Source organism: Numenius arquata, chromosome 9 (genome assembly GCF_964106895.1).
Source record: "Numenius arquata chromosome 9, bNumArq3.hap1.1, whole genome shotgun sequence".
NCBI lineage: Eukaryota > Metazoa > Chordata > Aves > Charadriiformes > Scolopacidae > Numenius > Numenius arquata.
The window spans coordinates 489,839-516,938 of NC_133584.1; the positions used below are offsets into that span (position 1 = coordinate 489,839).

Below are 27,100 nucleotides of genomic sequence, written 5' to 3' on the forward strand. Positions count from 1 at the left end.
CTCCCCGTGTTTGCCACGGTAACACAGAGCTGGGATCCGTGGCGGGGCAGCAGTTTGATCAGGCTCGAGGCCTCTGCTGTGCACGGCTTCGCTACCAAAAAACCTTCCGGCCAATTTGTAGAACTGATGGGACCCCGGGGTACCCCCGCGCCAGAGCCAAGCGCTTCCCAGTCTGATACAGAGGGACTTCAGGGGGTGGGATGGTGGGGGGGGGGCATTTGGTGTGACACACACACCGGTGTGACACACACGCTGCGCCGGGAAGCGTGCGAGAAGACAACCACCGAGGTGGCAGGCGACACGCAACCGGGAGACACCGGGGCTCGGTCAACCCACCAGCGGGGAGTGGGAGCCCCCCCACAGTGGCCGCGGCGCCGATGGTCCTTGCGTGACATCTGGTGGCCAAAAAGTACCCCGGGAAGAGCCATCTGGCTGGCTGCACCCAGGGCACCCCCGGCCACAACAGGCCATGGGCTACAGCCCTGCCCAGAACATCACCAGGACATACATGCTCAGTTTCTAATGTATGTTCTGGTGAAGTGACAAAATAGCGATTTTTGGGAGCTGAATCCATGTGCTCCCTGTTTTCTAAAGAGCACTGACCCTCTCACAGCACATCCCCCTCCCTTCTAAAGGCTGTCCTGGCCAGGGACAATCCAGTGTCTACAAGAATCCAAAATGGCCATAAATTCAAGGCATCGCGTTTCATTAGCCTGAAGTTTCTCAGCACATTTAAGTTCTAAAGGAAAAAAACATCTATCGAGGTGTGATCCACCAGAGGACAAGACCCCAAACTCTGCCAAAACCCAAGCCCTGAAGTCCCTGCCCATTAACAGCAGCATTTAAAGACTGCCTTCTCCTACTAATTGCGTGCGAAACAGCAGCATTTCAGTAGGCAAGACCGAAAGCAGATCTCCAAAGGCAAGTTTCCCGAGTAAGAAAGGGATATACTTATTGAAGGTACACTTGGAAACTTCTCTGTACCTCAGACTTCCTTAAAAATGATAAAAACCCCAGGCTTGGAACCCCAAAGGCGGTGGGAACCGAAAGGTGAGCTGGAACCGCTTAATCTGTGCGAGCCCTTGATGCTTTCAGCGGAGCAGGAGCTCACCCGCTTTCCAAGGGGCTGGAGCTGCCGGAGATGCTGAGGACGAACTCAAGCCACCACTGCTCCAAAACCCCATCTCGTTCAGCCGAACGCTAGGGAGGGGGCTCCCTCCCACGCCGCAGGGGCTGCCTGCACTCAACTGATGGCAAACGCAGGGGTTTGAGACGAGACCCGGCGTCCCTCTGCGCGGAGCAGAGCAATGGCCCTGCAGAAGACATCCCACCCCGCGTCCCTCCCGCTCAGCCCAAATGTTCCCAGAAACGCAACAGCACTGAGCTCACCCACCGCAAACACAGCCTGGCCCACATTATCCAGCCAAACACAGCTGATTTAAAGCCCAGGTTCTCCCCTGCCCTTCCTCCCGCGACACATTTATCCCAAAGAGATTCCTCAATGGATTTTTACTCCCTTCTCCGCTCGGCCACTTCCCACCATTGCCCGTGAAGAGGTAAGCTAAGCACTAGGTAGGGTCCGCAGCCTCAGGAAAGTGCCGCGCTGGGGGAGATGAGTTACCAGCAAAGCTGAAATCAAACACGAAAATTACGAAATAAGAACTCCTCAGACTTTGGGGCAGGAGCTGCTGCGCCCGTGTCCTGCTCACTTGCGCTGGGAGACAACAGACCAGTTGATTTCTCAAGGCATTTTGCTCGGTTTGCAACATTTTTTCGCTCTACAGTCTGTAATATTACATGCTCTGAAAACGAAATTCAATCCTCAAATCCTTCTAGTTGGTTACTCATAAAAATCCATTAAGCTCAGGCACGAGCAAACCAGACTCATCTCTCTCCCTCCCAGTGCCTATTACATATAAATAGTAATTATTGTTCCTGGCAAGGCTCTAGCGTCTCTTATGATTCTGTACTTTAACGATCTGATTTCTTAGCGCTTTCCAGTGAAAGAATATATTTAACAAGCACCCATGTTTCCTCCTCCATGATAGGATTTTTAAATTATGAATGTAATAAAGACAATGATGTTGCCAGTCCCATGATTAATAGCTTAAAGAGACATTCGCTGAGGCTCCGTTCCCCCCATTATCACAAATTCACAAGCTCTACGGCTTTGTAAATTCAGCAGAGACAAGGTTTAACTCTATAGTTCCACCGCTACATCAACAAGCGATACAAGAAGGGCGTTAATTTGGTTTGATCTAAAAAAGCAATTTACGTCCTACCTGTTCTCCTGACAGATCTGTGCTTTTTAAATGCCACCTTTGTAGAAAGCGTCTAACACAAGATTTCCAGCCTTATTTATGCCATAGGTGACATCTGCGATCTGGTACGTTGTCAGAGGTATCGCTGCGGGGCTGAGGAGCGGGGAGCACCGTCAGTGCTCGGTTCAGAGTCCCTGCACTCATCAGCTGGGGAGCCTTCTCCTGATCGCACCCAGCCCCAAACGAGCTGCTACAGCCCCTCACATCAGGGGCTTCTCAAATTAAAACCAAACCAAACCACTGAAAGAAAACAGGGGTTTATGGTAAAACTCAATGTTATTACTTCACGGGAACAGGGGCTTCACGCGACGCAGGAACAGCCCCCCAAAGGACAGTCGGGGCTCGGCGCAGCGGGGTCTATGCCACCCCCCAGGGGTTCAGGGCTCACACCGGCCCGAGGGAAGGCTACGGCAGACGATGCCCATCGGAACCCCGGGAAAGCACAGGCAGGGTAAGCCTGATGCCAGAGATTCAGCACAGGCCAGCAGCCCTCTGCAAGCCCGTCTGGCTCGGTCACGGGTGCAAGTGAAGCATCCAAGCTATCTCCTTCGTGCCCCAGAGGGGCGACAGCACCAGGGTCCATCCTCCGCTCGCACCCAGCAGCTCAGCGACGGGCACTCCCCTGCTCGCCGTGCACAAGCAGGGCCACATTTTCTGGTTTTTGTTTAAAATTTTATTTATATCAGCTGCGCGGTCATCTTAAACTATAGATTAAAGCAAACAAAACGGCAACTAATAATTTCTTTCCCGTTGCATTTAAGGTTTATTACAACTCAGGTGGCGCCCGAGACGGAGGCTTCACCAGTTCTGGGACTATTTGTATAAATCAGCCCATTGAGATGATCTCTCCGGAACAAGTCGTGAAATTTAAGCATCAGCCAAACCAGTTCAGAGTGATTTATGAAATTCTGAAGATCCCATTAATGGAATTGCTAACAGCCATAACTACATCCACATAAATGTGCCTCTCATAATAAAAACACTCCGCATAGTTCTGAATGTTTTAAGAACTGGTAAAATGACTACAGATCATGGGGTCCATCTCCTTTAAGGCATCAAAGACATTCCCAAGGAGGAGTTAATTAGTCCAGTTTCACAGGATACACCATTACAGAGCCCCAGCCTCTGACTGCCTGTGATTAATTTCAGCCCTGCACCGACATACTTTGCTTACATTAGCTCTGTTTTCAATTTCCCCTCCTTTTTTTTTTTTTTTTTTTTTTTTTCTCTCTGTTTGGAGGCCTCTCTGGTGTGTTCACAGCTGGAGACCCCCGCGCAGCCCCTCCGTCCCGCCCCACAACCGAGGGGAACACTTGTAGCAAACCCCTAGATGACAAGGGAGCGGAGGAGAAGCACTTTCCAACACGAGAGGCAGCCCCCCCTCCCCTCAGAGGGGCTGGGACACACACGCACTTGCTTCAAAGCGTCCCTGCTCCGTGGAACGCCAAGTTCACAGAAAAACCCTCCTTTTACTGATGTCCCTGGTAAAGGGAGGGCGATAAAAGACTCCTCCCAACCTCACACAGAAGGAGATGGATTCCCACCAACCAGCGGTGGGCACCAAGGCTCAGGAAAGGACCACCCGAGGTCCCAGCGCATTCCCATTCGATGAAAAACACCCATCATCTCGGGGGCGGCTGCACCTGCCTGAGCCCAAGCCTGAATCCATTTGCGCGACAGGGAACTCAAAGTGGCTTTTCTCCCCCTGAAACCGGGGCTGTGGAGAGGCACAAAGCGAAGCTGTGCACCAGATGACGTTTAGCATTAGGAACAGTTTTCCTCCGGGCTCTCTCCTCTATCCACAGACAAACCCAGCAGAGACACGTGCTGCTGTGGAAGCCCCATACAACAGCCTCTGCGGACAAGACCAGCTCTCTCCAGCACAGCGCAGCTTACAGATCAAGGCAAAAAAACCCCAAAAGTCTCCAAACCCAACTGCTCTCGCTTGTCCCTGCCCAGTACAACCCAGCATAGCCCAGTGCTGGGCTCCCAGCCCTCCGATACAGAACGACACGGTCTTCTGGTGCGTACAGCACCCACCACAACCGCTGTTATTCCCAACCAGACCCATCAGTGCCACAAAACCGGGAATACCCGAGACAATCACACAGCAGATGCAGCAGAAACGAGTTAATTTATATTTGAACAAAGGCCAAAGCCGAGGGGAGGTTAAACACGACAAGCTTGAAGGGAGTGGACGTGGAGACAGAGCCGAAGGGAGCGATGCCGGGACGGTACATTTCACTGCATGTTGTGGAACTGGAAAATGAGTCCAAACCAGCTGAGATTTAAACAGTTACAACCAAGGAGTTTATCTTAGGATCTAAGCTGTGACTCTGCAGGGTCAGCTTTATAATTCTCCTTAATACACACGTCGTGGAGCCTTCTGCAGCACCGAGGAACACACCATCCATCTGACCCACTGCACACCTCTGGACTCTGCATTATACAGAGAAGTGCTGAAGCTTTATTTGTGCAAAGGCTGCCTTTTATCTCTAGGGCCAGGCTGATGATGACGGCTGGATAAACGTTAACAGAACAAACTTTATTAGCAACTCGATCCACTTAAAAAAAGGGGTCTCCACAAATTAAATCTGTAGATGAGTTTAGCCACCCTAAAAAGTGGTAATTCATTATTATACAGCCACAACAGGGACAATGGAACTATCAAATAGGTTCTAGCTGTTCTTTTTATGGCATTGATTTTTTTTTTGTTTTTGATACATTCAAAGCATTATTGCATCAGAAAACATATCATGCATCTTTATGTTTCCAGACAAAATCACCTGTATTTGTCATTTCTAGCTACATCTCAAAGGTGCACCAAACCTACAGCTTTATGGTTTTAGTTGCATGCTTTGCCTATATGCATGCTGAGATAATAAATATTAAATACAGGAAAGAACATAAGAGAACCAAACTGACATAAGGAATATTTTACGGCAGCTCTGCTATGTTCTGCCAGTTAAAGAGCTCGTCAAAAAATTGAGGTAACAACAGTGGCCACACCACTCAGCTGAGAATCACTCAGAATTCACGGAAGTTTTCAGAAATTCAAGTACACAAACACCAGCTGCAACTCGTCAGAAATGCCAGAGAAATTAGGTTGGCTGCATTTTATTAGTCTATTAACTGGCGTTCACACAGCTCCTTGTAAATCCTTTTTCTCACTCGGGGCATATCTTCCTGGGAGAACTGAAAAGGCTGGTCTAAGGCGAGGCACTTGCAGTACTGAGGAAAAGGAAAAGGCTCGATTGAAAAAAAAGGACGTTTTGTGTATGAACAATATAGGCCACCTGGTCTGAAAAAGCAGTACTCTTACCTGGAGCACAAAAACCCCACAGTCACTGTCGTTTTTCTGTTGTGGAATGCACTATAGGGAAAAGAAACAAGAAGAGACGTTAGATCTTTACTTATCCTTTTAATCTCCAAGTCCTGCCTCAAGTCCACCAGGAGCCTGGGCACAAGGCTCAGGTGTCTGGTTCTCAGAGCCAGCCTCTCCGCAGCACGAGAAGCTGGGGTTGGAATTGCTTATTCCCAAAGTGTCAGCTTTTGCAAGGTGACGCTCCACACCTCGTTAGAGTAACACCTAACGTTTCAAAAAAATATATAGCGTAGGACAGAAAATAAATTACACATCTTCCTTTCAAGTTTGTTTTCTTTTAGTGACCTACACAGGACAGCTGCTCAATTAGTTTCAATAAATGTTTGCACAGCATTACCGGCTTTGCACAGGACCAAACCACCCTGGCCAAGCCCCACAGGCCTAGAGGAGATTGCTCTCAGCATCCTCGCTGCTGGCGGGGGCTTTCCTCCCCCCGCCACCCCAGAGGGTCCCAAAGACCACGAAGGGTGACACATGGGCCAGGCGACGGGGCTGAGGGAAGACTGGTATCTTCCAAACTTCGTTATTTCTTTAAACATGCTTAATTTTGGTATGCGGAGGTAAAAAGTCCCACTCAGAAGCGCTGCCATGTCTCTGGCACCGGAAAAGTAACTCTTTTTTCCTCGACTCCCAGCGTTCCCACCCCACAGGATCCAGGGGACAAGCCCCGACGGCACAGCACGTGTGCCAGTGCAGAGGGAGAATTTCATCCTCATATCAGCATCTAAAAATAATCCTGTGTGAAGAGGGAGCTGTTGGGAGCGTGTCTAGTGTGCAATGACCTGCTTTATAGCTTTGGAGCTATTATGGGATGGCTACACCATGCACATATTCCCTCATTTACACTACACACGAGTTATTCCCTTTTATTGTTGCCAGACTTTGTTTACTTGTGATCAAACGTGATGTGCCCCAAAGCGCCCTGGAGACCAAAGCCCTCCATCCACAGCAAATACAAAATACAGGCGGCAGCATCAGCCTGTTCCTCACCAAATCCATCCCTTGGCAGAGCTCAGAACAGGTCCTTCAGGAGAAGTGTGGAAGCTGAGTCTCCAGCTCATTCAGCCCTTGACCAACACGGGCACCAGGCACAGGTTTTGCTGCACGGATATTTAATTGTCCGGAGACTGGGCTCAGATCATCAATTATTAAAGACCTGGTGGGAGCTGTATGATCATCAAAGCTCTAATTCCCAGGTGTAACCACCTCCGTCGCTCCTACTGCCCTCCATGTGGTCAGCAGAAAGCAAATCACTCCTTGTACAGATACACGGGTTTAGGAGCAGCCTCCTAAAATGTCCCAGAGTCAGACCCCGGAGCGGGAAGCGCTGCCTCTTACCTTTGTCACAGCAGTCTGCCAACCCTGAAGGAACTCGGGGCGATTCTTCTCCTTTGCTTCAGTCAGCAAATACTTTCGAATGTTCTTCAAAAAGGAAAGGGGAGGTGGGGGGGAAGCAACAATATTATTCACCAGCTGAAGAACAGCAGAGAGACACTGGCATCTTGGCTGGGATCCTTTGGACACCGAGGATGAACTTCAGGTGAGGATTAAGCACTAGGAGCTGAGCTCAGGTCCAGAGATCAGGAGATGAACTCTGGTGGGTCCTGTGCTTTCTACTATCAAGGCTCATTCTGGTCGATCAAGGGGATCATTAACACCCTGCAGCCCCACCATACACTGACACACTAAGGACTAGCCCAGTCAGCCCGGCATGCGTCCTCTCCTGCCTCACTTGGCCCACACCAAGACCCTTCCCTTCGACACAATGGCATTTTCCTGCCCGAATCCCCCCACAAAACGCTGGGAGTTCTGCGGGGAACCAACAGTCTCCAGGGAGAGCTCTAGCGACACAGGAAAAAACAGCCTGACACAAGCGAAGAGAAGGGAGTAAGATAAATGAGCCTCTGGTCTCGGGTTAAGCAAACCCTTCTCCTCCTCTGTAAACAGCCTGGTGGTTTAGAGCACAGTTTAAACACAGTTTAAACTAACGTTCACCTCGGTGGGTGGATCACAGCAGAGTTTTGGGTAATGCCCCCCCCTTCCCCTCCAAAGGGCAGGAGTAAAAGGGTCTGGTGTTTGTGAGACATTTAAGTGCAAATGCCATGGCTGGAGCAGGGTGGATGGAGGGATGGACGGAGGGATGGATGGAAGAGGCCACTTAGCCAGGCTGCGGGAGAGGGACCCCTCGTCTGTGCTACACGTTCAGAGGTTGGAGAGCACGAGGCCTCTCGCTCCCAGAACAAACATTATCCTCAGCCCCAGCAAATGCCAGCAGGAAACGAGTATCTTCATGCAGAAGTCCTCGCTGGATCTCTCCTGGGTACAATAATTACTACTCTGCTGTAAGCCAACAACTACACACAGTTAAAAGTAGAGGGCTGCCGCATCAAGCAAGCAATTAAGTTGACAAAATTAGCTTTTGTAAGAGGGTCATTACAATTTGCTAGTCCCAGCAAAAAAATTCTGGCTGCTCTTTACTGGGAAGACCAATAATTTAACTCTGGTGTTCAGGGTGCAGCCTCGAAAGGTTGCTGGGTTATAACTGGAGGTGCCCACCCCATGCCAATGTGGAGAGAGGAAAAAGGTGACACGCTGTGACGGCAGTGACACCTAAACCCCACTGGGCAGCACCACGGCATCGTTTCCTCAACACAAGTCCCTCAGCAGGTTAAAGAGCCACGGCTACTTTCCTTCTGGCCACTTGGCTTCGAGCCCCTGCTCTGTGGGAGTGAGGAGGGAGCCACAAAAGGTGTGCCAATTACACCCCGGGCTAATTAGGCACCAGGCAATCTGACCTCAGCTCCCCGCTCTGGTGTCACCCTCGGGGATCTCTGCTTCAGACTCCTCAGCAGGACCAGCCGATGCCCGTCTCGGACGTGGCAGCATTTAGAGTTTAAGGCTGAACAAAAAAGCGGGGTGGGGTGGTTTGGGTAAGAAAACAGTTCAAACCTTGCCGACACGGCGGTGACTTACCTCTACACAAAACTTAAAGTGAATGCCTTGGGAATCATAAAATGAAATAACTCGATTGGGGATGTTCACAGTAATGAGGGACCAGTGGACTTCCAGGTGAATAGGAATTAGCAAGAGAGTCTTTTTGAACAAGTCCACCTGGCAAGAAGAACAACACACGTTAGAGACAATTCCACAGGCACAACACGGCAAAGCAAGAGACTGGTGTATCGAAGCCTCCTCTCCGCCCCCTGACTGAAGTCTTCTTCTTCACCCTCCCCTTGTCCACCACGTTCCTCATGTTTCTCTCACACACAACTTATCAGCAGGCACAAAAACACAGTTCCAGCCCAGGAGGCGGCTGAGCAGCACTGCACAGTTCCAGAGTTAGTCACCGCTAACTGCACTCGTGGCAAAAGCCTGCTCCCACTACACTTCAACATCTGCATCCGAGGGGGATTTCTTAATTAACGACGGTAACAGTTGAGCCTCAATTTGCGCCTCCCTCTGCCGTGACACGGGCTCTGCCACGTGTGGGAGGGAGGCAGAGGAGGAGGACACGGTGCTTTGGGGAGCGGGGACAGGGAAGGAGTACAGATGGAGCAGGACCATCCATCCTGGAACCCGGCTCTGCAGCAGATGTCATAGATGTCCCACGGTGGCAGGCGAACGAAGGAGGGAGAAGGGCTCCAAGCAGAGGAGGAGGAGACCGGGTACAGCTCCCCCGGGGTCTGTGCGGCAGATGAGCCCTCCTGCTTTGGAAGCCCGTCAAGCCAGGGCCTTTCGTGATTTTCCTTCTCCCACCATCTCTTGAAACGGTTGTCTAATTGCTGGGGTTTTGGTGCTACGGTCCAGGAAATAAGCAAAAATAGACTGAACTAAATGAACTCATCCTGTGGGAAGATTTCTATCCTGCTTTTTTTTTTTAAGCAGTGTGCAATTCGAGCAGTAGATAATTGCTGCACTACTGGTAAAGGCGGGTCCATTGTAGGAAAGAAAAGTGCATTTTTTGAGTAGCAGTGGGAAGCTGAAGGCACAAAAAGGTTGGAGCATTCCCAGCAGTTGCTCTCAGCAGGACTGTCACTGTCACAAGCATTGAGAATCCCTGGTCCCACCTGCAGGAACAGTCTCCTGCCCAGGTCCCAGCCCACTGGCTGCTCAGTGACCCATTGCCCTCAGAGGGATGAGACATCACTCAGCAGCGAGAGACATCACTCCAAGCCAAGAAGTGTCAGCCGGCAGCGAGCTGAGCCCAGGAAGGAAAACCGGAGTAGCATAAAGATAACTCCACCTTCTGTGGTGTCCAGCAGCAGCGGAGCCATGCCAGACCCGAGGGTCCTCGTGTCACCCTCGCTGGGGGATTGCTGCAGCTGTGACAACCGGCAGCAGAAGAGAGGAAAGAGGCGGCGAAGAGCTCTAAGGGTCTTTAGTTAAGACCTGATGTACGGAAAGAATGGTGGCAACCCAGGCTGGGTTCAGCAGGCCAGGGCAGAGGCAGCTCAGACCCGAGCCAGTGGCCAGAAGGGACGGGCACGAAGAAGAGCTTGGAAACCTCTGCAGCCGAAGACAGAAGAGCACGTCCTTCCAGGCTCTGGCCCCCTCTATCCCAGGACAGAACTGTTATAAAACCTGGTACAATCCTCTGGTGTGTTTAAAAAGCAGGAACAAGTTCCCCTCAATTACTATGTCCTGTAACGTGCTGTCTGTCAAATCCTTCCAACAGAACCTGCTTAGCTCTCAGCCCTGCTCTAGAGATCCTTCAGGGTCTAGGTGTAAATGTGCAAACCACCATCCTGCTCTCCTCTGGTCCCTCCTCAGCAGCACCACCAACACAGGGGCTGCTTCCAGAATCTACCTTCGCTTTGGGGGTTTTCTGCAAAACTTGGGTTGCTTGGAGAAAAAGAATATATAAAAAAAATATATATATCTAGAAATATTAAGCACCAATATTCAGTCTCTCTTTTAAAGAGATTTTAATAAATTATATGAATAGATTTTATATTTGGATAATGAGTTCATCTCTAGCATTTCACAGATGTGTGCTATTTAAGTGCTCCTGCAGAAAGATCATACATTCAAACGTGGCCCTTGATTAGTATTGCCTCATCCCCCACATTAGAAAGGACAAATGCTCACAGCAAAAGAGAGCACTGCTCTTGGTATCAGCTACTTCAGAAAATGCCACAACCCATGGTCTGGTACGTGTTCTGGGAAGGAAGGTGAATTCTGTTCTTGTCACAAGAACAAGTATTAACTATTGGTCTCCAGTTTCTGCTCTCTGCTACCTGTGTGTGTTACTCAGCAGTAACTACTTGATTTTATCAAAGAATCCCAGTTTGAGACGAAAGAAGCAGCAGAATTAAGGCTGCTCCCCTGTAGATCAGTACCTGGCACTGTCAGGAGCAGGAAGAGACACTTCTTGCAGCTAAATCAGCATGAACGTACGCCCAGAGATAACCCACTGCCACCGACGAAGCCACGGAAAAACATTTTCACAAGACAACCGTACTAACTCCAGTGGTGCCACCCACTATCTCCATCGACCTCCCTCCGCTTCCTGCGGCTCCTCTGCAAACCCATTCTCTGTCGGTAACACGCTGTAAGACCCGGTTCCACGTCAGTGACTCAGTCCAGCCCAGGAGAACCAGAGCAGCGAGACAGGGAGCTGAAGGGTACCTTTTTAGTCCATCGCTTCACCCCGTTATATCCTTTGGTTACCAGCTGTCTGTGGAAAAAGCTGTTAAAGAAATGAACCTAAAAAAAAAAAAAAGAGAGAGGAGGAATGAGCACAGAAATCTTCATGCAAAGTCATTGCCTTTCCCCCAGGATAATTTATACAAAACAACTTGTAACGAGGCATTATTTAATGCAGGTTTAGAAACGGCACCCCAGCAGGGACAAAGAGAGGCTTTGCCAAGCCTGAACTACTGCTGCTCTCCAGCAAGCAAATAAAACCAGCCTTATTTCCCTGTGATACACAACATGAGCTGCTGCAGCATTTCCATTTACGCTTCTCTATCTCCAGGCATATCATATCTCATTTTTTCCTGGGGATGGACTTGGGTGAAAACCACCAGGACAAGGAGTTACAGTTTTGGTTGATCTTTACAGGGATTAAGGAAGAGAACACCGGACTGGCAAAATGGGGGGGGGGGGTGTGGTGTGTGGAGAAGGGAGAAACTTCTGGCTTTAGTTGCTGGAAGCTGAGACTCAAAAAAAACCAAACCACCAAATAAAAAATTGATCAAAACAGTTATGAGATTTAATCCAACAACACAGTCATTTGTATTCAACTGCTATGACCACCTCCAGACAAACCCAATGTTCTGCTATTCAAAATGATTTTTAGGCTATACCACATCCATTTTCTAACTAAAAACCTACATTTATTGCAAAAAAATGTAGGCTTATGTTGAAAAAAAATTATTGAGCTCCAGGTTAACACTATTATTCCCTGTGCTTAGCTTCTTGCAATTACAGGAACAGATTAATACAAATGGAAATCTGCAACATCTGTTTTTAATAATTCTGCTAGTGTAGAGGTGGTAGAAGGCTTGAGTTATTACTTGAAAAAAAAAAAAAGTTAGAAAATTCCGCATCTGAAACCAGCCCAACACCCATTAGCCACGCCAACAAACTTCAAACCCGCGTTCCGAGGTACCAGCGCAAAGTCTCCCATGAGGATTTCAATTATGCACGATGAAGAAAAAGCAGAGACAAGCAAAGAGATACAACCTCCACCGGCACAACCCCGGCCCCCGCTCGGGGAGCGGGGAGAACACTAACGAGGAATCACCACCAACAACCATCAAAGCAACCGCGCTCCCTCCCCCCGGCTCGAAGATGTGAGGAGCTGCGTTCTGCAGAGCTCATCTAAAAATGGCTTTGTTTGGTTCTTCCTTTGTGGTCTCACCTGAAAATTGCTCAGCTCTGCTAGCAAACAGATGGCTTTTTATAATTGCCACTGCTGCAAGTGCACTCACACAAGGGGGGGGGTGTTTTCTTGAAAAAAAAAAAGAAAAGAAAAAAAAAAAATCAACTGCCACCAACAATTTGGCAGCAGCAAGCGTTCTGTTGAGGATGCACAAACCAAAGAGTCCCGCAGAGCGAGCCTTGCCGAGACAGCAAGTGGCTCTGCATGGATCCGTGCTCCCCGGGCAGGAATCTGCGGGCGAGGGGCAGTGGAAGCAGCGACGGGCCTGGATCCGCTGCCACCGCTCAGGGTTTGGCATCCCAGCAGAACCCCATCGTCATGGGGAATCTCTGCTCAAACACCCGGCTGGTAAGCAGGGGATGGGTAAAGCCCTTCAGCAGCAGATCAGCTGGAGACACAAAGCTCTGAGAGCTCCAAGGGATGGGTGAAACCAGGGAATTCGTCTTCTACAGGAACCTCACAGCATCGGGCTGCCAGAGAGCCCCTGCAGAACCAATCTGTAAGTTCCTGGAACAGAGGGCACCAGCACTGAAAACTGCATTTTAGCACGGGAAAGGAAGAGAATTTGAGAGGGGACAGCAACAAATTGTAACGGGCCCACCCAGAACATCACTGAGCTGAACCTCCAGTCTGTATCTGCAGTACTCAACGTTTCACCCCTCCCTCTCAATCTCTCATTAGGTAACATTTGCATAATAACAAAAACCCTCACCTTTTCAGGGACTGCATCCATTATGAGTTCACCATACATGTTAATTATCTGTAAGAGCCAGTAAATATTTGAATAGGTACAGAGTAAGTTTTGTAAAACTCAAATTCACACGCTCCTGTAAACCGCAGGGACCCTTCACACTTAGAACAGCGCTAAGGAGGTGAGCAATCAATCCCGGCGGCACTCTGAAGGACCAGCACCCTGGAACTAATGGTGGTGGGCCCGCAGAGAGGCTCTAACTGGCTGCTCGAAGCCTGCCACCATCAGAAATGCACTTTAATTCAATTTACAGCTACTGGTGCGTGCCCTGGGCACTGCAGCCGCCCTGGCTTTTTGGCCACGAGCCACAGTCTGATGCTTCACACTCTGCTGTTCTTGTCATCTGCTGCAGCTCGGGCACGGAGGGAGATGCTAAAATCTATACGGGTAGCCACTATTTTCTCAAAATAGTTCAACATTTCTTCCAAAAGGGAACAGTTTAGTTGTGACACCTCCCGTCTCCCAGACTTGTAACCACTGGAAAGCTGCTCCCAACTTCTCCTATCCCTCGCGTGTAAAACCAGGATGCAGCAGGGGAACAACTGACATCCCAACACAAAGGGGGTAAAAACGGGGTTAAGGAAGCACATAAACACCAAACATCTCTGACCTGGTCATTGAGCCAGTTCTGGCCTTCCAGTGTGGCTAAATCATCCATATCTAGCATGTGCTTATTATAGAAGACCCGGAAATTGCAAGTGGAGGTTTTTGGATGTTTTTCCCGATACTTCATGATTTCCCTGGTGATAAAAGGTTTTCTGAAACGGGATTGAAAAGGTAGAAAAGAAAAATCAGTCAAGGTCATATCAACCAGAGTCGTGTTGGGTGTTGGAGGTGGAGCGTGCAGGAGCAAAGCAAGCAATTTGTCCTTTACAAACTCCAGAACCGGACACTGCTACACACCTATGGGAGAAATCTTCATTAAAGACTTCTTTTAATCTTCCCATGACATCCTTCTCACAGAGTGGAACTAAACTGCCATATTTCTTCATAACTTCATCTAGGAATCCTTTAAATATACCAGAGAAATCAAAGTACAAGCAGGTGAGAAACCCTCCGAGTTCCCTGTTTCTCCCGGGCAGGAGCATCCATCGCTCCGTGCCCAACCAACACCCCACCCCCCAGGGCAAGGACAGATTTCAGAAATCTCAGCTCAAATTGGCAACACTAAATAAAATCAGAGGAAGGAGGACGAAATAAAAAAGCAGGAATCTGGTCACTCAGTTTTACAGGGACAGATCAGACCCCGTTCTCCCCACATACACGTAGATATCTACACCGGACTAATTATACCGGCGCTAGGAGAACCCAGCCCACTGCTTATTTCAATTAGCATCTTACACAATTTTACTGCAGCATGAAAAGTCATCAATTTCTGCAGCGGTTTCCACTGCAAACCTGCTCTCTTGTCCTTAGGGAATGCAGAATCACTGTCCCCAAAGCCAGCAGAGACCTGCCGTCGGGGGGTCTCCTGCTGCCACCACAGCAAAGGGGGGAGACACCAGGCAGACCCTCAGCAGCTTCAACCTGTTTACCCCAGGGATGGCATTTAAGGTGCCAGGGACGGCCGTGTCAGCCTGCCATCGCTTGGGAGACCACAGCACCAGAAACAAAAGATATAAGGAGGAAATAATGAGGAGATGGATGCTGGAGGAATTAAAAAACCCAGGAAATTGATTATTTTTTTTATCTGCCACAAAACTGGAACAGTGGAGACATAAATCCCACCCAAGCACCCAAAACCACTTCAAGAACGAAAGAGAATGGAAAACAGGCTTTCAACACTTGCTAGGGAATAGGAGAAAAAGGACCCAGTTGTCCAGCTGTCTCAAAACGAGTTTTCAAAGGCAGCAGAAAAATCCCACGTCTTCTGTGGATCTGAGCTCAGAGCCCCGGGAAACTGCAGTGACCCAAACCCTGGGACTCTTCCCCGGCCTGTGACAGCAGCCAGTGTCACTGCCCAGGGCACTGCGCGTTCAGTGCTCCGATTACTAAAGCTTTAACAGCTTTTCCTGGAAACTTTCAAAGATTGGGATGGGAAGAAGCAAGGCGAGAGAAACACCTGGCAGAAAAACGTGCCAGAACAGCAGTAAGAACATAAAAAGAGAAAGGAGAGAGACCAAGAACAAAAGAAAGAGAGACAAGAAAAGCAGTGAAGATCCAGCAAGAAGAAGCTCTGGCTGCAGGACAGAAGGAAGGGGGACTGAAGAGGGAGATCAGACCAGGAAGAATTCTTCCTGGGAAGAGAGCCTTCCTCCCAACCCTGCCACACTCGCCTCAACTTCCATCCTTTACCTCTCAGTAGACTGCAAGAGGGAGGATGTTTCTCACTCTGGCTACAAGTCTAGACAGAAGATGTGTGGGGATGTAAGCGTACCTTGTTCTCTTCTAATACGTAACATTTTAAAAGCTTTTTCTTCATGCACACAGAGGGAGGACCATTCTCATCGCTGCAACTCGGAGCAGCAGAGCTCCAAGGGACCTCCGGCGGGACTGACCTCGCCTGGGCTGGTGCAACCGCGTAACTCCAGGAGGAGAATACAACGTTCTGACCTGGTGCAAGACCAGACACCCATCACGAGCAGGATTTACCAGGGAGCTCTGTCTGACACCTCACAGCACCTCAGAAAGCACTAAATACTACAGCCCCTTAACTTCCACGTTCAGCTGCTGCAGAGAATTCAAACCCCGGGACATCTCCTTCGGGCAGCGACCCCAGCACCTCCTGCCGGCTCAGCAGCGCCTTTCAGGGTGCAGTTAATTGTTAACAACACCCCAAAACAGGCAAGAGCTCCTCTACACAGTTATACCAAAATTAAAACTCTTTTTTACAGCTCTCTAGCTGAGAAACCCCCGCAGCGCTGTACGTCAGTGTGAGCATGTCCCTGGTCAGACCTGGCTTCCATCCCCGGAGAGGGACCCTCAGCTCTGCGGAAAGCGGCAACCAGTCTCACCTACTTCCAGTCAGAACCCGGGTAAGAATTCTCTTAAAACTGTCAACTGTGGAAAAGTTCAGTGCATTTGCCACCTGTCTTTTTATTTTAAGTAATTCAGGCCTCCCACGAACAAGAATATGACTGCCTACCAGACCACAAGAATTCAACCTTTGCCACCCTGGTACAGTCTTGGTTCCTGGCTGTCACAGAAGGATCACATCTCTCTTTCTGCTGCACAAACTTTAAAACTCCGTTGCAGAAGCAGCCTGTTCGCTGTTGTACCACAGCTTCTCTCCGTTTCTCACACAGCACCTGGTCCCTACTGGATGAGGTAGAGGTAGTCAGAGGAACACATCCCACACTACCTCGTGGATATGGAAAGCTAAACCACCTTCTGAGGTTCAGTGACTCCTTCACACTCTGCTTTAGAGAGTCAATTGCAAAACTGAGGGACAAAAAGGCGGGCAGAAACATCAGAGCATGTCAAACTTCAAACAATCTCTTCAACATCAGGTCCGGGTTCAGGGCAATCTCTGAGGGCAGTTTCTCCAGAGGAAAACTTCAGTTACAAGAACCCCCCTGAACCCTGTATTATTAGCACTAGGTGTCCATCATGTTAGCTCACCGCTCCTCACCACGGGTACAGTGTGCTGCTGGACATAAATAAGACACCCATTACTATTTTTACCACGTTCCTCGTTAGAGAGACTATCAAATACTGCACGCTCAGCACTGAGTAAAAAAATCCCAAAGCCTTTTTGCTGAGCTCTTTGCTAAGACTAGTCCTGCCTTCATAAAAAGTATTGTCTAACAAGATTCACTAAAGCCTACTTTATGAACAATCAAAGAGAAAATGAAGTGACAATGAGCAATATCTGGCTACCAAAACCTGAGGCTCATGAAGTGACTTAGTGTCAGTCTAAGACAGAGCAAGAGAAGCAAGGGTAAGGCTGGAAGGAAGTATTGGAACAGTATGGATTTTCAGAAACCGAGAGTAAAAATTGTCAACCATTTAAAAAATTCGAAGTTTTAACTCCGTATCACCTTCTGAAACCACCTGATAAAAGACATTTAAAATGTCTATCAACAATTTTCCACAAAGATTCCAATTAACTTACAATGTGTTCTCTAAAACAACAGAAGGCACCATTCCACTACCCCCCAAACCGCTTGACAGAGAAGCAGAGGTTTGTTCCTCCTCCTCTCAGCGAGTGTTTGCTGTGCACCCTTTGCAATTCACAACAAGAAACCCTTTTAATAAAGGAATTTAGGGCAACACATGAACCCCAGGATACACCCAACAGTTTTCTGGAATTCCTGGAAGCCCTGGGATATGTAAAAGGAATACCACAAAGCCACGCTGCCAATTGCTCGTCAGCCACCAGGGAAGATTTGGGACTGGTCCTTTTGCCTCCCTTCCGAGGTCCCGGTTTCAGTCCTGTGCTTTCTGCTGGAGGCTCCTCAAGGGGACTTTTACAGTAAGGGTGATCGAGCAGCTTTGTGCTGAAAACGTCCAGGTTTAAGGAGCCCTCCACTTCCATTTGGCTAGAGCTGTCCTCATTTTGTGCCAGCTCCGTGGAGAGAGGTCCGTTTGCAAAATTATCATTGAGGTCAGAATCCTGCGAGGAGGATTGCGACAGTACCATTCCATCTACACCCATAATCTCATGAGATTCTGCAGCAGCTTGACCTGAAACAGCAATTTCTTTCCCTGTGGTGGAGATGACAGCGTCAGAGCAGTGATCCCCCGCCAGAGCCCCGTTGGTCTCCACCTGGGGCAAGGTCTCTGCCCCCAGAGAGGTTCCAGCGGGTGGTTCTGGTGGGACACCATCCACACCTCCATCCTGCCCTCCGGATCCTGGCTCCTCAGCACATGGGAAGGCATCCCGTGTTCGGCAGAGCTCGGGCACACGTACTTCCTTCTCCTCACCTAAAGATCTGGGTGTACGACTGTTCATATCTGATAAGCTGTATCGGCTCCAGAGACGGCTGCTTTTAGATTTCCAGGAGGAAAGCCAATTACACAATCCACTTTCGAAATCCCGCTGGAGCGTCTCTTGATGGTCCCTCGTAACTTTCTCCACCCACCTTGGCTTGATTTTTCTCAATTTGCAGGTCTTGCCTCTTGCTCGAAGTTCCGCGGATCTTATAATTCTATACCGAAACCTAACCATAGAAAGTTTCTTATGCATCATAAATAAAGTTCTCTTTTTAACAGTATGATGGTTAAATTTGGACCTCTTTATAGTTGTCAAGGGGCCACAAGTTCCATTCCACTCCCTTTGCAACAGCATTTCCTTTGATAGTTGTTTAAAACTACTAGGATTGCGTCGCCCTCACCATTATTGCTCTCCCCCCCGCCATACACAAAACCCCCTTTCTTTACAGGTAAGGCAGCACCTTCCAGCGTCCCCCCCGAGACATAATGGATAGTGCCAGAGATGCTATTAGGAACAGCGACAGTTTCAAACTCTTCATTCAGGGGGTACTGGCTCTGAAAGGATTCATTGTTGAGTTTTCTTGCCGCTTCTCCAGATGGGCGCTTGGCTTTGCGACAGGAACGGGACCTTTTTGCTCTCGGTAGCTCCGTAAGGAAAGCTGCGTGGTTCAGCAGGAGGTTTTTGATAGGATTCTGCATCTACAGGCACACGCGGAGCCCACCTGCCTCGGAGCCCAAGTGCCCTCCTCCTGCAGTGCACTCCTCTGCACAGTCTGCTGTGGTTTGGGCTCACAATTAGCCGAGCACTCGGTCTTGTCTGCTTAGCTAGGAAAAACTGCCGTTGGAAGCAGGATTTCCCAGGCTCCCCAAATCCAGCCGTCCATCTTCTAGACTGGGCCAGCAACTGACTTCTTTTCCAAAGCAAACGTCTGCTGTGGTTTTTCATTTTTCTGCCGCATTATGCTCTTGAAAAACAGCTGAAAGAAGAAGAGAAAGGAATTCAGAGTTAACTGGACTGTAACGTAATAGCAAAACACTGAGGCACATTCCTATCTACAATCCCACCCATCCTCCAGACACAACCCCGTGTTCCCCGGGATGTTCTCGCTTGCCCCAGAAGGAAGCAGCAGCAGTAGCTGCAATGGCTGGGTGGCTAAAGGGGCTCCTTTCATTTGCCTTCCCTCGAGGTAAGGCAATGCCTGGGTAATCCCCACCCAGCCCCCTTGCTGTACGTAATTCCTGGCTCTCCAGCCTGAGGTCAAACTCCCTCCATACCCCTGCTGCAGAGAAGCGGGGTTAACCAGCTCGCCCCAAAAGCCTTTGCGAAAACAAAACTTGGAAGCCCAAGTTAGTCAACAAGTGTGTGCAGGTTCCCGGCTCCACCAGCGCCGTGCAAAGCGCTTTTCTTGTGCAATAAATGCCATCTGGAAACTCTTCACACGCTCACACCAACCCTTCCCTTAAAGGAGCAGCGATGCCACAGAAATGCTGATTTTTCTGCCTGGCTGGAGGGTGACCAGCTCACCCTGCGAATGGTTCCTCCAGATTTACAGCTCGCTCCCTGTGACACCACCACCAGGCTCCACCAGCTTTGCAATGACAAAGTATCAATGCAGGACACCAGTAACCACCTCAAAAATCCCTTTCCCCACCAAAAATCTGCATAATTGTGCAATAAGCTTATATCTGAGAGCACACAAGAGTGTAAAGCCTGCATAGTAATATCTGATCATCTTCACCATGTAACTAAAAATATTAAAGGTAGAAGGACCCCAAACCCCAAGCGGAAGGCACCAGCCGCACACACAACATTGGGCGTTTCATGCACCGGCCTCACCAAGCACCACACACCACATCCTGTATTTTACAACAGTTTGTATTTTTCTCACATCCAGACGTGGCTTTGCCCCCCTCCTCTGTCCAACTGCGTCTGACTTACAGATTACTATAACAAACTTTCCCTTAGCCCCCCAGGCGTTACACACAGGCATCACCCAGCTGAAAATAAAGGAGCCTATACATGGAAATAAGACATTAACAATCGGACTTTAAAGGCAAATGTGAATGCTGGCCACCTGCAGAAGCAGGGATTTAAAGTCTGACTTGAAAAGCTCTTCTGCACTTTTCACTCTACTCATCTTAGACATAAACAGGATGTGTCTTTTTTTTGTCTTTGGTGGAGGAGTGGGAGGGGAGCAGAAACGCAGAGAGGGTGAAGAATGTCACATTTAGTGCTCGGGTAAGACATTCCCACCGCACAGAAAACAGCCCCGAGCTCAGCACCCACAGCCCAGGAAGGAACAGGGTGATCTGCACTGACAGAAGATGTGCAGGACGGTACAGCTGACAGCAAAATCACAGCCATCTCCACGGAGCCACGAATCCAAGGGGCTTCTGCCAACACGGCCAGTCTGGAGGGCTCAAGGAAGGGCACAGGATGAGGGTATCGGCTCCTCCGCTTCCCAGAGCCTCGGCCGTACCTGCCCAGTGACTCTGCACCATCCCTGCTGGTTTGAGAACGCTCCTGAAGGATGTGGAGTCATCGCTTCTCTCCTCGCTGTCTGTCCCGGTCTGACGTCTCTTCTAATGCTGGGGAAACTGCACTTTTAGGGGGTGAGGAGGAGCGAGACCCGGGCTCTTCACCCAAGCTGCCAACAGGGTTATTTCATACCATGAACATCACATCCAATATAAATTAGGAAGTTTGATGAGTTCTCCCTCTCTCTTCCTTGATGGCTGCCACCCAGAGAACTCCTTGCCCCCGTGCCGGAGCCCTGAGCCCTTCCCTCCCTCCTGAAGGCGCAGCGCTCGCAGGGTCCCACACTGGCCATCCCTGATGGGGGTGCACAGCTTCCTGGGATGGAATGGGCTGGGGACAGTCCTGGTGAATTTTATATTGGTATCAGAATCAATATTGGTTCTTTAGGATTATTAGTGTTGACTATTTAGTCTTATTCTATTAAATCTACTTATATTTCAACCCTCGGGCTTCCTTGTTTTCCCCCCGATTCCCTTTCCCGGGTGGGGAGGGGTCATCGGGTGAGAGAATAATTGTCTACACGACAATAAATCGTTGTGGGTTTCTCAGCCCACGGCACTGTCTCCAGCACAGTCCCACCAGGAGCACCCCCTCCCCGGGCACATCGCCCCAGCCCCGCAGCGGGCTACGAACAGCCCCGGCTCCGGCAGGAGCCAAAACGCCCACAGCAGCCGGTGTTTCACCAAACTAACACTCACAGGGGGAAAACACAGAACTAGATCCCAGCAAAGATAAACCCTGACAACAAAAAGAACCCGAGGCCAACCTGAACTGGGAGAGAAGAGTGGAGCCACAGTCTCCAGGCAATCAATTGCAACAGCAACCCAAACAGCTCGTTTGCTCGTTAGTGTCACCAAATCCAGCTTCTTCAGCTGCAACAAAGGAAGACTTTGGGAAAGCTATTCTCCCCACCTGCTCTCCTGCTTCATTTTTAACTTAGATCATTAAAAAACCACTTCACGTGATAACTTACAGGATTAAAAAATACTTTGTGTTTGTGCGTGATGCACACACCAATTTCTCCACATCCAAAGTTTTTTCTGTACAAAAAGTTTCTCCTTAAAACTGGAAGAAAGTCTGACTAAGCCATTTAATCCACACAAACCTTTCCTGCTCTCCTCTCTCCCTTTTCAAACATAATCAATTTTGAGTCCGGATCCCTCTTAAAGCAAAGGCCTCCGAGGAGGAGTTAATCCCGGTCCTGGGAGCTGAAACAGTTCACTTTTCTAATAGCGGCATTACTCAGAGTGACAAAAGATAATCCATACGCAAATATTTAAATAAAGGTGCTGCTTGAAGAACTTATTTTCCATCAGCGCTGCGAGAGTGTGACTGGTTTTACTTGGCAACAGCCCTCAGCGAGGCGAAGGGACAGCTTAGGAGTGCGCTGCTGGAAAAGGAACTGCAGTGAGCAACCTAAGGCCAAAACTAAAGCCACCACCTCCCCAAGTTCGGGAACCTGAAGAGAAAGGCAGGTCTTTGCCCCGTGTGTTGGTGTAAGCCGTGTCCCCGCGGCTCAGGGACGCTGCCCAGACCTACACCCGCAAAACCTTCAGCCCAGGAAAGCCCAAGAGGGATCTACACCTCCCAGAGACCAGAAGGGAAAGGAATTCACTGTCCTCAGTCCTCGCCCCTTGTTGGAGACACCACCTGCAAATGATTAGATATTAAAAGGCACCATCTCTTTTGCACTGGACACAGAGGACCAGATTCCGGTTATCAATTTGCTTTGTACTCTAAGCTTTTAGAGACGTCTTTGGGAGCGGCTCAGTTTTCCGAGCAGAGACGTATCCCCAGGGCTCTGGTAAGGCACGAGCAAAGCAGGACTTCGTGGCAGCTCCACGTGAAGCTGGCCTAAAATTCACAGAACACCTACGCAGGAGGGAGGGAGGAAGGCGAGGCCCTTCATCCTTCACCGAGTAACACATTCAGGGCAGACACACGCTATATTTTCCTTACAGCAATTAGCAGCTCCTTCCATTTGCAACTTACATGTCCGCAGCTCACGCCACCTTCAGTGAAATTAAGCACTGGAAAAGACGCTACCCATTTGCATCTTCCACCAGTTTTAAGCCTGTTACAGCTTAACCACTAATTAATCCTTGGCAGTCCTATTTATTTTTGGCAGGGTTAGCAAGCCCAGGTTTATGAGGAGGAGCACAGAAATGGGAAAGGCGGTTCCAGCCCACGCTCCAACAGGACTGTGGCTGGGGGTTCCCAGCTGACATCCCAAGTGTCTGGCCCCAGGAACCTTCTGTCCGCAGACGAGCGGCGGAAAAAATCCATGGCTCCATCCTGCTTCCATCAGCACGAACCCCCCCAGGGCCACCACCGGGCGGGCAGCAGGTCCAGAGACACCCTCAGGGGATAACCCAAACCCAGCTCACGGGGTAACTCCTGGGTTCCTTCCCCAGCCTGCCCGGATCCTAACAGTGCTGCTCTGCAACTGAAATTCCAGTAGTGCCACTCCGCTACTGCTGTAAAAGCGGCTTGTTTTGGTAAATAAAGGAAGGTAAATAAAGCAAACAGGCCTGGGAGCAGGGCATCGTGCAGGCACAGTGAGTCCCGCACATCCCGCTCCCACGGGAGGCCGTGGTTCTCACTGGGCGATTCTGGCCTTTCCCAGTTGAGATCTGGGAGGCAGGAGACAGGCAGGACAGAGAGAGCGGGATCACGGAATGCTTTGGGCTGGAAGGGACCTTAAAGATCATCCAGTTCCAACCCCCTGCCCCGGGCAGGGACACCTCCCAGCAGACCAGGGATGTGCTGCGCAGGAAAATGCCCCCCCTTCCTCCCCCAGCCAGAATCCAAAATTGGAAGGAGAAAGGGGAAGCTGGGGAAGGGTGTCTCTCTCAAACCCCGCCTGGCCAGGATAAGGTCAGGAAGTCTTAAACGACTCAATCAGCACACGCAGAAGTAATGCTGGGTGCCGGCACCGGGAACCGGCTCCTCTTCCCTCTTCTGAGCCACCCAGCACAGTGCTGTGACCCGATAACCAAACGCTTTGCCCCAGAGGTGAAACGAGCCCGAGGGAAACGCACGTTGGCAAAACGTAACGTATTAGCACAAGACCTTACAGAAATGGCCAAAGTCCAAAGTCACCGACTCGGGGGAGCCCAGCAGGGCACGGAGCTGACAACCTCCGTGACCGCACCGCGAGGCTTCAACTCCCGCAGGCACTCGGGTCCCGTCCCTTCTCCCAACTCCTGCTTTTGGGAACCCACCCCCAGCCTCACCTCCTTGCCTACACAGCTCCTGAATTTATTTCTGGCAAGATGGTTATAATTTACTTACGGAAACATCCTCCCCTAGGCTAAACTAGATGAGTGGAGATACGTATATCAGATAAAATAGCATTTAGGAGAAATATTGTCACACATCAGAGTGATGAAAAATTTCTAGATTAAAGAACCCAAAGTTCCTTTTGTAGAAGCACGGTATAAGGACATAAATCACTTTTAATCTGCAGGCTTTCCATTGGCTTTAATGAAATATCACTCAAGCTTTGTTCCTTCCCTCCTGAATACCTCTGCAAGGCAGGACCATGGAAGTAAAAGAGGAAACAAAGTCTACGAAACTTTGCTGTCCAAGCCCCGCGGAGGGAACAGAAACCGAAGGCTCAGTCGGGGTCCTTGCACGTGTCTCCCCGATGTTGTCTACAGGCTTTCCTTGAGAAACGGTGTATTTTCACAAGCATTAAACACGTATTCCTGCAGCTCTGAAAGAAGATGACTTCTGTACTCGTGTCAGCGGCACGCACAGGGGTGAGGCGATAAGCAAAGGGGGTCCCGGAGCTGGAAGCCCGGGCCAGAACAAGCCGCGGCTGGCGACGGCTGCGGGGAGAGAGCGTCGGCGGGACCCATCCCCGGCCGGGGGACGCGGCTCTTGCCCCAGCCCGGCACCCGCCCGCGGCAGCCGCCCCCGCCGAGCCCCCGGCCCCGCCGGGAAGGGCTCGGGGAGGGGGGGGAAAGGGCACCCATGCAGATAGCGCTGCCCTTACACAGCAGAAAGGGCCGGGAGCCGCTCTGCGGGACCACTCGGGGGCTGAGCGGTGGGCTCGAGAGCCCAGCAGCGGGGGAAAAAAGAGATAATATATCTCGCAAGAGCTGAGAACCCCTTCCCGCGGCCGCCCCGGCTCTCCCCGTCCCGTAGCGGCGGAGAGTCCGCCCCAGCTCCCCGGGAGAGACCGGCACCGAGCGGCTCCGCACCGCCCCGGGACCCCCCGCGCTCCCGGGTCCCGCCGGCCCAGCCGAACCCCCGCCACAAGGCCCGGGGCCGCCAACCAGCGCCCCCCGGGGCGGGCCGGGCCGGGCCGCGGGGAGGGCCCGGAGGCAGCACAGCGGCCCGCGGCGGCCCCGGCGACGGGCCGAAGCCGGGCGAGAGAAGCCCCGGGCGGGCGCTGCCTCCCGCTCCCCGGGGCCGAGCACGGGCCGGGCCGGGCCGGGCCCGCCGCCCCCCGCCTCACCTCCGCCCGCCGGCGCCGCCCGCCTCATCCCGGCCGCCGCCGCACGCCGGGCCCTGATGGCGCTGCGCCGGCGCCGCCGCGTCAGCCCTGCGACGGGGCGGGGGGCAGCGGCCGGCGGGGCAGCGCGCCTGCGCCCGGCCGGGCTGCGGGGACGGGCCTGCGCTCCCTGCACCGCCCGGTGACCGCTCCCCGGCCCGCCCGGTGCCCCGCAGGGCCGCCCCGGGGAGCGGGGGCCGGGCCGGGCCTTGCGAGGCCGCGGCGGCCGTTCGGGGCCGGTGAACATCGCCGCCTCGCCCCGGGGAGGGAGATCCCGGCCCGGTTAACGCCAGCGGGAAAACGGGGAGCGCGGGCAAAGCCCGGCGTTCTCCTGGGTGGGCGGCGGGGAGGGAGGTTGCGCTGAGCGGAGGCTGCGGAGGCGATGAGGGGCTGGAGCGTCCCTCTGCCGAGCCCGGGCTGAGGGACCTGGAGAAGAGCAGACGGAGGAGACCTCGTCGATATCTGCAGGGCGGGGGGCAAGAGGACGGGGCCAGGCTCTTCCCAGTGGTGCCCGGGGACAGGACAAGGGGCAATGGGCACAAACTGGAACACGGGAAATTCCGTCTCAACATGAGGAAAAACTTCTTGATAGGCTGAGAGAGCTGGGGTTGTTCAGCCTGGAGAAGAGAAGGCTCCGGGGAGACCTCAGAGCAGCCTTCCAATATCTGAAGGGAGCTACAGGAGAGCCGGAGAGGGACTCTCTGTCAGGAAATGTAGCGACAGGACAAGGGGTAACGGTTTTAAATTGGAAGAGGGGAGATTCAGACTAGACATTAGGAGGAAATTCTTTCCTGTGAGGGTGGTGAGGCACTGGAACAGGTTGCCCAGGGAAGCTGTGGCTGCCCCATCCCTGGCGGGGTTCAAGGCCAGGCTGGATGGGGCTTGGAGCAACCCGCTCTAGTGGAGGCGTCCCTGCCCAGGGCAGGGGGGTTGGAACTGGATGTTCTTTAAGGTCCCTTCCAACTCCAACCATTCTGTGATTCTTTGAGGGTGGCAGAGCCCTGGAAGAGGCTGCCCAGGGAAAGCATGGGGTCTCCTCTGGAGACATTCAAACCCCACCTGGACACGTTCCTGTGTGACCTGCTCTGGCAGGGGGTTGGACTGGGTGATCTCCAGAGGTCCTTGCCTACCCCCACCGTTCTGTCATTCCTCTCATGGGGGGAGCCCCTGTGAGGAGAGGCTAAAGGTGTTTCTCCAAATAAAAAGTCAACGAAGCAGGGAGGATTGGGACACAGCCACGATGCGTTGTTTCCGTTGGAGCTGTCTCCCTGGCGCAGTGTCCGTGGTGCTGTGCATCCCTCCAGGAGCCGCAGCATCCAGGCCACGGGGTTGTGCAGTGCTGTAACAAAGAAATAAAAAAAGGGGTAGGGAAGACAATGGGGTGATGCAACCAACAAAACGGCAAAGCTGGTGCCAGACTGCGAGTTGCTGGCTTTTATGTGTCTGTTTGAAAAAAGTCCAGCCCGGCTCCCTCGTTAAATACAGCGCTTTCCGCAGCAACTGTTTGTGCTTTAAATCCGTCCAGAGACGGGCTGCGCCGTTGGAGAGCAGTGGGATGAGTCCTCTGGCCTTTATGAAACACAGTAAAGAGGGCAATGCTCAGGCTGGGAAGCTAAAACAGGGATATAATAAATGGAAGGAGGGTTCCTGCCCCAGCCCGTCGGTGTGTAACAGCGTCTCTGCTCCCAAACCGTGGCCCGACCCGGGCCGTCGTTAGCACTGACTACGTGAGATACTGGAGAGACATAAATGGGAGCCTAGGTTCTTGAGATCCTCTTAAAAAAATCATGGTCTGACTTCTCAAATGTGGGGTTTTAGGAGCCCCCTGGTTCTGCCTGCGAG

General features: G+C 51.3%; 1 protein-coding gene across 1 annotated transcript; it reads right to left on the minus strand.

Moving 5' to 3' along the window:
* Positions 1 to 4,437: 4,437 nt before the first annotated feature.
* SENP5 (SUMO specific peptidase 5) lies at positions 4,438 to 25,321 on the minus strand. The gene is made up of 10 exons (XM_074153327.1): positions 25,223 to 25,321; positions 17,628 to 19,195; positions 14,247 to 14,352; positions 13,954 to 14,101; positions 13,305 to 13,352; positions 11,335 to 11,412; positions 8,680 to 8,817; positions 7,045 to 7,128; positions 5,644 to 5,694; positions 4,438 to 5,552 (listed from the first exon to the last, which is right to left on the minus strand). The coding sequence occupies exons 2-10, from the start codon at positions 18,571 to 18,573 to the stop codon at positions 5,442 to 5,444; spliced, it is 1,710 nt and encodes a 569-aa protein (XP_074009428.1). The 5' UTR covers positions 18,574 to 19,195; positions 25,223 to 25,321; the 3' UTR covers positions 4,438 to 5,441.
* Positions 25,322 to 27,100: the final 1,779 nt, after the last annotated feature.